The sequence below is a fragment of the Choloepus didactylus genome, chromosome 5 (assembly GCF_015220235.1).
Source record: "Choloepus didactylus isolate mChoDid1 chromosome 5, mChoDid1.pri, whole genome shotgun sequence".
NCBI lineage: Eukaryota > Metazoa > Chordata > Mammalia > Pilosa > Megalonychidae > Choloepus > Choloepus didactylus.
The window spans coordinates 16,953,054-16,965,785 of NC_051311.1; the positions used below are offsets into that span (position 1 = coordinate 16,953,054).

A 12,732-nucleotide genomic window follows, 5' to 3' on the forward strand; every position below is an offset into this window, starting at 1 on the left:
GGAATTGAGTGGAGGGATGCCAAAGGGTGGTCCTCTTTTTTACTTTTTATTATTCCTCCTCTCCTGCAGAGTTTAGTGGAGTTCTGAATGAAGGTTGTTTACTTTCTGGGCTATCTCTAAAGATGCTAAATGTTTAATTCATGGCAGCATGATGGGAATACCGTCCTTCACAGCCAACTGGAGAGTCAGACCACTGACCTCCTGCCATCGCCAGCTCACCTAAATGCTAGCACAGCTCAGGTGACCAGAGAGTAGCAGGAAGACCCTTCTCTCGAGGCGCTACTTTCTGCCAAGTCGCAGCTCTGACAATCAGGATTGATTACAAACACCCAATTAAGAGGCCTTTGGAACCTGATCTGAACACTAATCTTGTCTCTTGTTCTTCTTTAGGCTTAACTATCAGTCTTAGATACAATGGCAATTAGTTAAGCTTATTTTTTTAGCCTCCTTTACAAGCACACACATACACACACACACATATATGTGTGTGTGTGTGTGTGTGCTTCTGCCCAAGTATATCAGCATGCATGAAAGCATCAGATTTTATGCTGGAAACAAAGGAGCTGAGAACATGCATTCCAGCTGAAGGCATATGTCTCACTCGCATCAATGTTTAAGTGCATGCTTCCCAAAGTGAAATCTGATTGGAAATGCCATGCACATGTTGATTCAAATTGATTAGATTTCAACCAACCTTTTCCTTCAGCTTCTCATAAAGGCTGATTTTAAAAAATTACAGAAACACCTAACACAAAATAACCTTGCCATACTCAAAATTCACTATGCCAAAATGTGATTGCTTGTAGCAAGAAATAATAAAGTTAATTTTATTTAATATACAGGGTTCTGTTCAAATTAAATCAGTGCTAATGGAAAAAAAAAAAAAATCAAAGGAAGAAAGTAGATAATTGTCTGCCTGAGTAGTAACTAAGCATGCTGCCAGTGATAGCAACAACACTGGCCAACAATCGTTCTAAGAGGAGTTCATTCTTACCCACCCAATAATTTTTTAATTAAATTGAGCTTGGCAGTGGCGCCTCTCACTTTGCCTATCTTGGGGATGGATTCACTCGAGATCAAAACCGAGAATATAAAGAAGAGAAAAATAAAACAAGGGAAGATATTTTTAAAATCTGCCTTGCACATAACCAGGCACCAGATTGAAAACTTTGGGTTTATTTTGCTGTAACCATAGTATATGCAACAAATACAAGATATTTCTACAGTAGCAACTGAAAAAAATCAGGAAATGTTTCAGGGGGAGTTTCCTTTTTGCCTAGAAAGGGAATGGGATACATTTCTATCTTGATTCCAAAAGGTCTGTGTAGACTTCCATCTATCACTATAGTTTAGTCTGATTGTGAAATTTATGAAAATGGAATCAAACAAGCCAGTGTAGCAGGCACCCTTGAGGGGAAAGGTTAGTGACCGAAAGAGACACAAGGGGACTTCGAGGAAGCTAGAAATATTTTATTCTCAATTAAGTGTTGGTTACATGCATGTGCTCACCTTGTGAAAATTTATCAGACTTTACACTCACAGTTTGTGTGTGTTTTTAGATACATATTATACTTTAATTAAAAGTACAAGTATTGCTATATTTTATACAGAAAAATGGAAAAATGGCTTAAAATACCCATTGTTTTCATAAAACAAGAGCATCTGGTGTTTGTTTATTTTGGTCTAAATTATGGTCTAAAGCACAAGACAGGGAGGGGGTAAGGCGAGTGAGTCCCTCACCTTGGGCACCAAATTTAACACGGTGACAAAGACTCGGAAATCAAGATAAATGGTATTTTAATGCAATATTTCCAAAAAAAAAAATTAACGCAGAAAAATCAATGATAAACTAAATAACAAAATTTTTAAATGATGGATCAAAGTAGATTTTTTATTCACTCACGGAAACCAAAAATGGAACAAATATTCCAAAAATTGCCAATAAACTACTAAATAGTCATTATGTAATTTAATTAGCAGGAATAAACAGATTTGAGAAACTCAGGGCAGATTAATTTTCATTGAGTGAGCTTATATATTCCAGAAAAATAAATAAGATTAGCAGTGTTTCAAAATTCACAATCACTTAGGTAATTTTCAAAGCAGCATTAAAGAAAACGTGTGGTTTATTCCAACAAGATTCCCAAACTTTGACTATCATTTCTATTTAATTATAATTTCACTGTGAGTGAACTTCATGTGAACTTAGAAGAGAAAAATTTTCCTTTGGACATATTTACTTAGGACAAAATACACACTTATTATTAGCTCCACTAAGAAGAGTTTGCAAATCTAAAATATACAGAGAAAAGCATTATGCTAAGTTAGCTTTCTGTCTTGGTTAAGTCCTATAAAACAGTCTCGTCAAATCAGGCCTTGAAGTCAGGAACTTGTCAGTAGAAAGACCACTACTGGGCTTTCTCTCCCAACACTACCACCTTTTAAGACTCTTTTTTTGGAGCTTCACATTCATTTTCTTAATGTTTTAACCCAATGTCTGTGAAATTTTTATTGCTCCCCAGATGACGACATTTGATCTGAATGTAACCACACACCTCTTCGCTCAGCAGTATTTGTCACAAACCATTATAAATTATCATGCTGATAGTTTGCATTGCTGGGAAACCGGAAAAGTTCCATAAATTCTAACTACTGTATCAATGGCATTCTTGTTTATTATACAGATATAAAGTTTTATGAGATTCAAGACGTCTACCTTTCCACCGAAGGAAACTTTAGTGGAGTCAGATCCAAATAACTCATTATAAATACTGCAAATGATTTGCAATGCACAATGAATGTTGTTTTCTGAACTACCCTCAGCAGGGTACTTCTTTCTTTCTCCTCTATTTTTAACTGTGCTTCCACACTCCAAGAGCACATGTGATTTGCTGGCATATAAAAGAGAAATAATTCATTTCTCCCATACCTCACCATCTTCTTCTCCTCTCAGGACATTCTCTAGTCTCCTCTCTTATAGCAACAAAACAATAAAAACAGGCAGTATATCTAGCTTGAAATCCTAGCCCAATGTTAGCCCTGCAGACAGATGCTTTACCATTTTATGGATTGATTTATACCACACATTGTTCAATAAAAGAATCAAAGAGGTTATAGTGTTATGTTTTTGATGCCTATTTATAACAAAGCATGGTTCAGTGGTGACATAAACATAGATTGTTGCATGTTAAAGCTATCAGGCACAACTTACAGCTTTATTTTCCCTAGAAAATAACCCCCATTGATACCCAGTATAAAAACCGAATGCCTGTTTTGTAAAGTGGGGTCCATAGTTTACTTATAAAATGAATCAGTCTTAGTGCTATTCATATGAAAGGTTGTGATTGTATATATTTTATCATATTGCTGAATTTGTGAAATTACTTTTTGCCTATTTATAAATAAAATAATAAAACATAAACTAATTTTTTTTCTTACCAGAAGTATTTGGCTGGTCTGTTTAATTCCATATCCATCTGTACACCCTATCTCAAGAATGTTTCTCAAGAAGCAAATGTGCTAAGCAATTGATTTCTTAAACTTTCATATGAAACTTGACTGCAAATACTGACACTTTCAAGAGAAAATACATGGTGTATTATATACAGATCATCCCATTACTAGGTCAATATATTTAGTTTGACATATGTTTCGTTTCCTATTTCCGAATGTTCTAACAATGTCCAAGTTGTTAAAGGTATCATAATAATGATAACTTATTTCAAGAGCTTTTAAATTTTCAAAGGAATTTCATATTCACTACTTCATTTTATCCTAACAGGAACTCTATTGCATAGGTAAGACGCGTATTTTTACCGCCTTAGGTTATATAGACAGGTAATGTATCTCAATCATGAAAAGTTATCAAATGTCTTAAGACATAAAGCTTGCACATAACAGGAGAGAGAACTGAAAGCTTACCAGCTTTTGGAGGGTGGCTTACTATATCTAATTTTGTGTCATCTCAAATCCATTTTTGGAAGTAGTATAATGTAAATTGCAAAAAAAAAAAAAAAAAAGAAAGAAAGAAAGAAAGAAAAAAAAAAAAAAAAACCACCCCCCCAAAAAACAAAATACAAAACTATGTATGATTTGGGGGCATCTAATATAAACATTTGAAGTTTATAGATTTTAAAGTTGTAGATTTACAGAAGGCGGAAACACTTGTACCACATTTGTAGAATCTCAACTGTAACCTTTGACAATGACCAGGAGCATCTTTACATGTGGCCATACTGAAAAGATAACTAGAGCAATGTCTTAAATTGGTCTTCCAATATCTTTTGGGATTTTTTCATTGACAAAAATATCAGGTAGCAACATTTCAAAACATGGCATAAAGATGTTTTCCACTGGCACTAACTTCATCAGGATAAACATATCAGCTTTTCAAAGCTAGCCAGGAGATTGCAACTTCACAGAGAACAACCCTCAGGTGCCATAAATAAGAAGTCATCTTACACAGTAGCATTAAAAAATAAATCTTGCTCTCATAATTATAGAAACAATCTTCTTGGGAATATCAGTTTCCCAAATTCCTTGCTGATCTCACTGAAGTGTCCCTTCTTATAAATTGTAGTCCTGCTTTTCCTTGTCATCTTAAAAACAAAAAAACAACTAACCAAAAAGGTCCACTACCCAACCCACCAACTCACACCATTATATGGCAAAAGACTATTTAGGGTTCACTGTACGCCAGGCACTATTGTAATATATTAACTCATTCAACTGGCATCCCCTTCTTAAACTTCTACTCCAGAGTTGGACCAGCTCACAAGAGCCATTTGTGCATACCTCCTCCCAACTCCATGCACAGTGAGATCATGTTGGTAGTTTAAAATCAGTCATGAAGAGAATATTTACACCACATAAACTGGAAAATGTTACACATCAGGACTTTATCCCTACTCTCAAGAAAGCCAGTTGACAACTATTTACCAGCACATCACTGCTAAGCGCCAGTGACTCTTATGGATTCTTTAACTATTATTTTACATATGCACATGGTAATAATTTGCAGATCAGTAATTAGTAAACATGATTTGACTGAAATCTTAATAGCACCTTATTTTCTGGAATAATGTTACTACTTGAGTATGTTTTATAAGAGTTTCTTAAAATGTCATTATGCAGGTATATATAGGCATTATATCAGGTAGCAACATTTCTTAAATGTCTCCTATAGCAGTTTCAGCATTATCAAAAAGCAAAAGATAAAAAAAGTAAAATAAAATGAAATAGAGAACAAGTCTTCAGGTGATTGACACTTTAATGACCGCCATATAGCCATACAGAATATTGGCCAAAAAAAAAAAAAAAAAAAAACCAACAACAACCATATAATGAACTCCTTGTTTCCTACCAGTCACTGGAACTCTCTATTAATGGCAACTTCCGCACAAGATTAAAAAGTCAATATAATGCCCTGAAGCACTTCTGAATCACAGAACAAAGATTAGACTGGAATTGGCATACCTATATTGTAGTGCAGTTTATGCTATTTGGAAACTGGTCATTAGTAGATGGATTTATGCTGATTCTGTAGGAACCAGGGTCCTGATTTCACCAGATGATATCATTTCCCTGAGCATGAAAAACTAATTTGCCACACCAACTCTACAGGTTGTTGAGTTCTTCCTACAGTTGAGTACATTTCCATACTCTTCTGTCCTTCCCTAAAAGGGTTAAGTGTGTGCAAATAGAATATCTTAAATAATGCATATATATACCTGCATAATGACATTTATATCCAATAAAAGTAGTAGCCTTTATAAATTGTATATAATAATATACAATTATATCAAATCAGCCCACTTTAAAACTTGGGAAAACATATCATTCCATGAGAAATACTTTAGCATTGGTGTTTAAAGATATTATTTTTCTTTGATAAAGCAATTTGTATATCTAAACTTTATAAAAGATTGATATGCAGGTTCAACTCTCCAGATACCATACCAGGTACCGTGGAGTAGAGTGGTATGATGGGGAGAAGACAGAGACAGGTGGTCTGGTAGGTGTCCAAGAGATAAGAATAACCCAGGGTCTGAGTGGACCACAACACTTAATGTTAAAATGTAGTTTTCACTACTGTGGAAAGCAAAACCTACAAACTGGTTCATTCATATATAGTGAGGAAATGCTATTTAGATTGTGTCTATGCTGAGAATGTTTTCTTAATAATGAAATCTGGCATAATTTAATGCTTAGTAACTTAACAGTCAAAGGAGATAGCAAGACCAAAGATAGGAAGATAAACAACTGGTTCCTATCTGAGTTCCCATAGCATTCCTGGTGTATTAAAAATTATTCTCTAGCATTTTTCATAAGAGTTTTGCAATCATTAATCTACTATAAAAAGGCTTCATCTGACTCTCCCTATATGCCTTTTTGTTATTCAATGACAATTTGCATTTTCCATGTCAAATCCAATAAGATAAATACAGTTCTTAAATCATGGCATGTGCTACAAATTTGTTTACAAATATCCAACCTCACTGTCTGTGGATACAATATATGTTAGAGTTCCACATGACTTCAGGAAAACGCAACGGAGAGTTTGGGTTTCTAGTTCTCACCCTTCCCAGAAAATATAAAATATATACACATTGCTTAACAAGACTTCCCAAACCAAAGCGTTAACAGGAAAAAGACTATGAGCGATTGCACATTTCAATACAACCTTCCTAGTTTGGGGGACTCAGAAATCACTTAACATAATTTAATTTCTATGCCATTGACATAGAATCTGGCCTAGATTGGAATCCCTCCTGGATTCACTTACACCCCATATTGTACACATAGACTTTTCCCCATAGATATCTACGACCACTAGATGGTGCTGTGGTGCCCTGTTCAAATACATTCTCACTTACTTGCAGTCTCTGTCCTCCAAATCAAAGTGGGGGTTGAAGTTGATCATGATTCTCTGGTATGGATCTGGAGCCTGAATCAGCCATTCACATTTTTCACTTGGGCGATAAGAATGAGGATAGCCAGGAGATGTAAGGTACCCGGGGCTTTCAATTTTTATAATATCACCACATTTGTCTGCAATGCAAATAACATTTTAGTAGTGCTTTCCCTCACACCCAATTAGGTATTCAAGCTTTATATATAAACTATCAGTTACTAAACATTCCATAACTTTTTAAAGGGACCTCCAAGAGGTCCCCGCAGGTCCTTCAGGGGACGCCAATAGCAATGCCCTACCAAGGCCCACTCTGAGCTCAGGGCATTTACTCAGCAAGACAGGCTATGGCTTAGAGTAGATTGAGATCTGAGAGGACTTTTTCATCCTGCTCAAAGTTCCTTCCCACGAAAAAGGTCTTCCAGCATTAAAAAAACATTAAATCCCCTCAATTGATGTTAACATGGTCTCCAGGGAGCTTCTGCTGGACTTAATTATCCCCAAGAAGTGTAATCGCATTAAGTAGCAAGTTCTAAGTGGAAGGGGACTAAAACATGCTGTTCGACCCCTTGTGTCGCTTTTTGATGCTAAGTCTGGTCTATGCCATTGATTAGCCGTGATTGTCTACCAAGACCCCAATTGACTTAAATCCCCAACTTTTTTTGTTGTTGTTTTATCTGCCCGTAAATCTAGATAATTTTGAGTTATCTCTGATCTTGTGATCCTCATCAACAGAGAACAAAGTATATTTGGTGAAGCAGAAATAATTCTGCTTTATTTCTCTAAGTGTAATTGCTCAGACCTGGAGACCAGATCAAGGCGGGGGGGGGGGGCAGAAAGGAAAATAAACTGTCACCCAGCATTAATCTAATTATCCTAAATGTTGAAAAAAATTTTTTCACCACATTGAGGTCTGGGTATCATATATGGTAAGCCACATTCTCACTTTCTGGGAAAGGTAAGCCTACTAGTTTTGAGCTTTCATTTAAAAAAACCCAAAAGCTAAAGTGATTCACTGAAAGCCAAATAAACCAGCTCTGGGTTGGTTTATTGTTCAGCATGGATTCTCATTGTCACTTTTTATGATGGATTTCATACTGGCAAGCCTTAGTCTGCAATGCTGCCACATTTATTGGTGCTTAATTTTGAGCAATAAAAATTCAGTGCATAAACTACGGAAGGGGAACAGGTATGAGAACAGTGAAATATATAAGCCTATCAATCACAAATTTTCGGTAACGGTATATATAGATTTTAATATTGCATCTAATAGATTCCCTGTGGAAAGAGAAAGGCATTCTTTGCTCTCAGCGTGAATTTATAAATCTACAGAATTTTATTACAGGAAAACCAGGTCAAATGGAAATGAAAGATGAAGTGCACATCAAAAATGCATAAAGCTACATGCATTACAGAAATCATTTCCCATAAATCAGAAAGAAGACAATATAAATGATACTGTTTTTTTCTCAATTGCTAGATGTTTCTGACTAGGTTTCTTAGGCCAGAGGAGTCTTATGCTAGTTTCCTTTGCCTTGGCTTTTAGAAGCCTGAAATTTGCCAAGAAGAAATGATGTTGCAACTGGAGTTCAGAATCTCAGCTAATGATCATATTGGACTCTGTTACGGGATCCTACAGAGACTCTTGCATTATTTTAAAGGTGCAGAAAACTTGGAAAGTGCCCCTGTCTCATTAAGTCTCCTCCAGCTCTGTTCAAACATGGCAGTGTCTGGCATCTGCTAGAGGAGTGAAATAAAACAGCGCTGCTTCTAGTCACTCAACAGAGTCACTTCAGAAGACATTTAGGTGGATTTGGTACCACACCAGAGCTCTTTAATCTGTGACTTCTGAGAGAGTGACAGTGTAATAAGATAATGTGGACGGCTAGACTCCCTGGCTCTGTTAAATCTCTCTAACAGTTGATTAAGAAAGAACAATTTCTAATGACTCTGGACCATTAGTCCTAAATAAGGTTAATGAATTAATTTAGCAGACACTAGTACTCGCAGGAGGTAGACCGAGCTTTAAGAGATCTGCTGACTTACAGGCATTTCCCAGCTCTGGGTACTCCAATCATTGTACCACAGAGATAACTGGTCAAGCTCACTGGCTGAGTTCACAGTCTCAACATCCCCTATATTTCTGCTCATTATAATACATAATATAAGGCATATTATAATATATATATATACATAATTTATGGAATTCACAACCTAAAGCCTGAAAGTGTTTTTTGCATCAGGTTTCAAATGCATCCTGTGAACACCTTCCCTGTTGATTTATTCTCAGGAGTTGTGAGGGCAGTGGGTAGGTTACTCTAATTCCTACCGCCTGATCATTTGAGCTCTTTGAATTGGAGAAGAACATAATTTCATTCCCTGCCAGATTATAGAAAGATAACACCAACTCAGGTTCATCAACAATTTGTGCCTGTGTTTTATTTACTGCCAAGCATATCTTTTAGAACTCTACTTGGTAGCTGTTGGGGGAATCTCGTGCTTAAATCGCAAAACCTCCAGAAAACATGTTAGAGAGATTAACTTCCGTCATAAAGATGTGATTTAAATTCCTCTTGGAGTGAACCACTCCACTTGTGGTCTCTTATTAAAACAATATACTACAGTAAGTAGTGGATGTCCTTTTCTTCTAATTACTTTGATTGAAATCTAAGCCAGACAAAAGTAAATATTTGATCATTAGTTAATAATAATTGCTGAAGACTCACTGTAAAGATAATTTGATATCCCTTGCCTTCACTTACTTTACAGTGGAAGTCAAACATGCCTAAGACCAGATCATATTTTAAAACACATTATTTATGTTACATGGTACTGTTTATCCCCCCTCACAGTCTTTCATTTACTTAACAGTGAGTGGTTTTAAAAGCAAAGTGGAAACTGCAAGTAGACTAGGGATTTCCAGATCTCCTGGTGCCTTACATTGTATATATCAGATTCCTTTATTGGCACTATGCAACTTTCATTCAAACAACAGCCAGATCAAGGGCGATTTACAAAGGCCGAGGTGGGGCTCCTTGGAACAAACCGACATCTCCTGCAGGACACCAGGCAGAGGAAACAGTTTGGGGGAGCTGCAAGAGAACCAGGAAGTTCTCCTGGTAAAGTGTTCATTAACTTTCGTCTGCCATCAAATTTTTGAAAGGGAGTCTCATCTAATTGCCTTTGGGAGGAAACATTATTAAGATAATTGGTGTGCTGATCTGGGAAGGCAGGAGGCTCTGCCTCGTAACAGAGGTGGGAAAACCCCCACAAGCAAACAACCAACTTCGGGAGGGAGCCACAGGGCTGGAAATCCTCCTGCCTCAAACAGACCGATTTTAATTCTTTATTTCTTCGCCCGGATACAAGTTTCCTTCCCCCGGGGAGATGCCCACTCCCGGTTGCTCCCAGCAGTTCCGCGTGGGTCCAGTGACTGGGTGGTCGCAGAGCCCGGGCTGGGAGCGCGCCGGCAGCCGGGGAGCCCCGGGCGCGGCGCTGTCAGACGCGCCTCCGCCTGTCACTTACCGTTGTGAAAAGCGCTGGCCAGGGCCAGGGCGAGCGCGGCGCAGAGGAGCTGTAGCCCCCTCTCCATTCTCCCTTCGCTAGATCCCCAGGCAGAAGCGGTGGAAAGAGAACGTGCAGGGCAAACCCAGCGAAGGGGGTGATCTAAAAAACCCAAAGTGCTCCAACTCCGCTTAGAGCTGTAAAATCCTCCAGCCCGTCTTGGAGAAAGGAAAGCGGGGAGGCAATGCCTGGATCCTTGAGAAACGCTTCTCTTTTTGTGTCTCAAGTCGTCCGCATCCTGTCATTTAGCTCCGGTTTCCTCTCCCTTTTCCCACACTTGTTCCTCTTCCAGGAGCCACTGCTCGGGCCATGTCTCCAGAAAAAAAAAAAAAAAAAAAGTGGGGGCTGGGAGGGGACGGAGGGAGGTAGGGAAACACACAGCAAAGCCAATCTCCAGATAAAAAAAAAAAAAAAAAAAATCCGGATTGTTTCTGGACCCGTTGGAGCCGAGGAGCTGGCGCCCAGGGGAGGTCCGGGGTGTCTGCGGGAAGGAGAGGAGCAAGCAGTGAAAAGATGAGCGGGAGACGGAGGAGTTTCACCAACTGCACCCCCGCCTCCCCCACCTCCTTCCTCCCCTCCCCTTCTTGAGCCCTTCCCTCGCTTCCTCCCTCCCCTCTCCCCGCACTAGCTCGCCAGTAATTGCCTGACAGGAGACCAGGAGGAATAAGTTTCCCTCCGTGCGCTTTCCCGCTCCGTCTGTTTGACTCCCTCGGAAGCCCTGCAGAGATCTCCAGAAGGGAGGCGCTGGGGGTTCTGCGCCAAGGGCGCGTGTGTGTTTCAGGAAGGGGCATCCGGGTCGGTGCCAAGGCTAGGGTAGCGTTAGCCTACCTCGGCGGGCCTCGCTTCTGGACCCCCGGGGTGAGAGCGGGGCCCGCCCCGGGGCCGCGAGGATCCCCGCGGTAGAGCAGTGGCGAGAGCCCGGGAGGTGGTGGCTGCTTCTTGCAACTCCAAATCCCAGTGCAGGCGCCGGCGAGGAGTGCGGCTTCTCCGCGCGCAGAGGGGCGGGCCCCTCCCGCTGCCCACCTCGCGGGCCCGGAGACCTGTGGCCAGGAGCAGCCGGGCGCCGCTGGACACTCCGAGCCAGGGCTAGAGGGCATGGGGTGGACAGCCGGGCTGGAGTGGGGAGACGCCCCCTCAAAGCCGGGAGAGGGGCGGTCTCGAGGGTGCCACGTAAAGCCGAAGCAAAGCGCCCGGGCTTGCGAGGCCCGGCTGCAGTGCGCCGGGCCTCCCGCCCCGCCACCAGGACGCCCGACCGGGCTCCAACCGTGCCTGGGTGCCCGGGTGCCCGGGTGCCCCCGCAAGCCGCCGGGCTCCATTGTTGCCCGAGATTTGGAGACCTCTCCTCTGGGACAGAGGGGACATTGGAGGGTGGGAGGTGATGTGCCTTCCAGCTAGGGGGCAGCCGTCGCCCAACCCCGCCCAGCGCGTTTTCTCCGTGCCTAGGTGCTTGATGGTTTGGAAATTAGGGATCCAGTGGCCCCTGTTTCTCTGCAACCCAGGGGAGGAGGGATGGTGGCGGGGGGTAGGGGAGTGTTGGGTAGGAAAGGGCGATTTGGGGCGGGGCGTTCCCGGTGCCCGCTCCTGGCAACAGGCAATTGCACACGCGGGTCCTCTAGCTTCCTGCCCACCCGCATCTCCCTGCGAAGGGGCGTCCTCGCTGTGGGCTGGATGCTCCCCAGTTCCGCCCCACCCTGGGGCTTTCAGAGAACTGGGTCCGAGTGTGTCTGCGGATATGAAGAGCAAGGACGTTTCTAAGAAACAAACAGGTTGCAGTCAGGTATCGGCCCTTCAAAGGCCCCCTCCCAAGGAGTTCGTGGGGGAAGGTGAAAAGGTCACGATATCTTCTGGGAATTAGCGTTTATTTACACATCTCGAAATCAGAGCCTTATTCCTACCTGGCGCAAAGAGCTGGCAAAGGAGATTTAGGAATGTTGGCAAGGAGACTCTGGTCAAAGGTTATGGCGGAAGACCTTGGGGCAGGCAGGAAGAAAGGCAGCCCCGGAGCGTTGAACTCTCTGGCAAGGGTTTCACGCCGGCGGGTTAGGGCTGTGCGGTGCGCTCGCCCCTCGGGGTCCAGGCGGGCCCCTTGTGGGCGCTGAGATGTGGCCCGTGACTCCTGCACTGGTCTGTGATGCCAAGTGCTCGCTACTTCGGGTCAAGCTTTTCTTTTCTCCCCGTCTCGGGGACCCCAGCGGCGATTCTGGAGACAGCGACCCCTCCGCGCCGCGAGCCAGCCCTGTGCGCAGAGCGCCTCCTTC

General features: G+C 41.6%; 2 protein-coding genes across 5 annotated transcripts in view; both read right to left on the reverse strand.

Annotated features, from left to right (window-relative positions):
- Positions 1-10,772, reverse strand: part of NRP1 (neuropilin 1) — a 139,084-nt gene extending 128,312 nt beyond the window's left edge. For 2 of the 4 annotated variants that reach the window (XM_037835589.1, XM_037835588.1), the window contains exons 1-2: positions 10,436-10,770; positions 6,876-7,050 (exon numbers count right to left, since the gene is read on the reverse strand). In XM_037835589.1, the coding sequence (XP_037691517.1) occupies positions 6,876-7,050; positions 10,436-10,502 (242 nt within the window). In that variant the 5' untranslated portion in view covers positions 10,503-10,770. Of the gene's footprint in view, positions 1-6,875; positions 7,051-10,435 lie in introns of all 4 variants that reach the window. The other 2 variants (XM_037835591.1, XM_037835590.1) reach the window with 2 other exon arrangements.
- Positions 10,704-11,790, reverse strand: LOC119535202 (skin secretory protein xP2-like). Its single transcript, XM_037837698.1, has 3 exons — positions 11,616-11,790; positions 11,303-11,560; positions 10,704-10,955 (listed from the first exon to the last, which is right to left on the reverse strand). Exons 1-3 carry the CDS (start codon positions 11,788-11,790, stop codon positions 10,720-10,722), a joined length of 669 nt encoding a protein of 222 aa, XP_037693626.1. The 3' UTR covers positions 10,704-10,719.
- Positions 11,791-12,732: the final 942 nt, after the last annotated feature.

Coding starts and splice junctions, on each gene's coding strand:
- LOC119535202 (XM_037837698.1), bottom strand. CDS start 11,790: ATGGAGCCCGGCGGCTTGCGGGGGCACCCGGGCACCCGGGCACCCAGG. Junction 11,561..11,615: donor TCGAGACCGCCCCTCTCCCG/GCTTTGAGGGGG, acceptor CATGCCCTCTAG/CCCTGGCTCGGAGTGTCCAG. Junction 10,956..11,302: donor CAGAAGCGAGGCCCGCCGAG/GTAGGCTAACGC, acceptor TCCTTCCCGCAG/ACACCCCGGACCTCCCCTGG.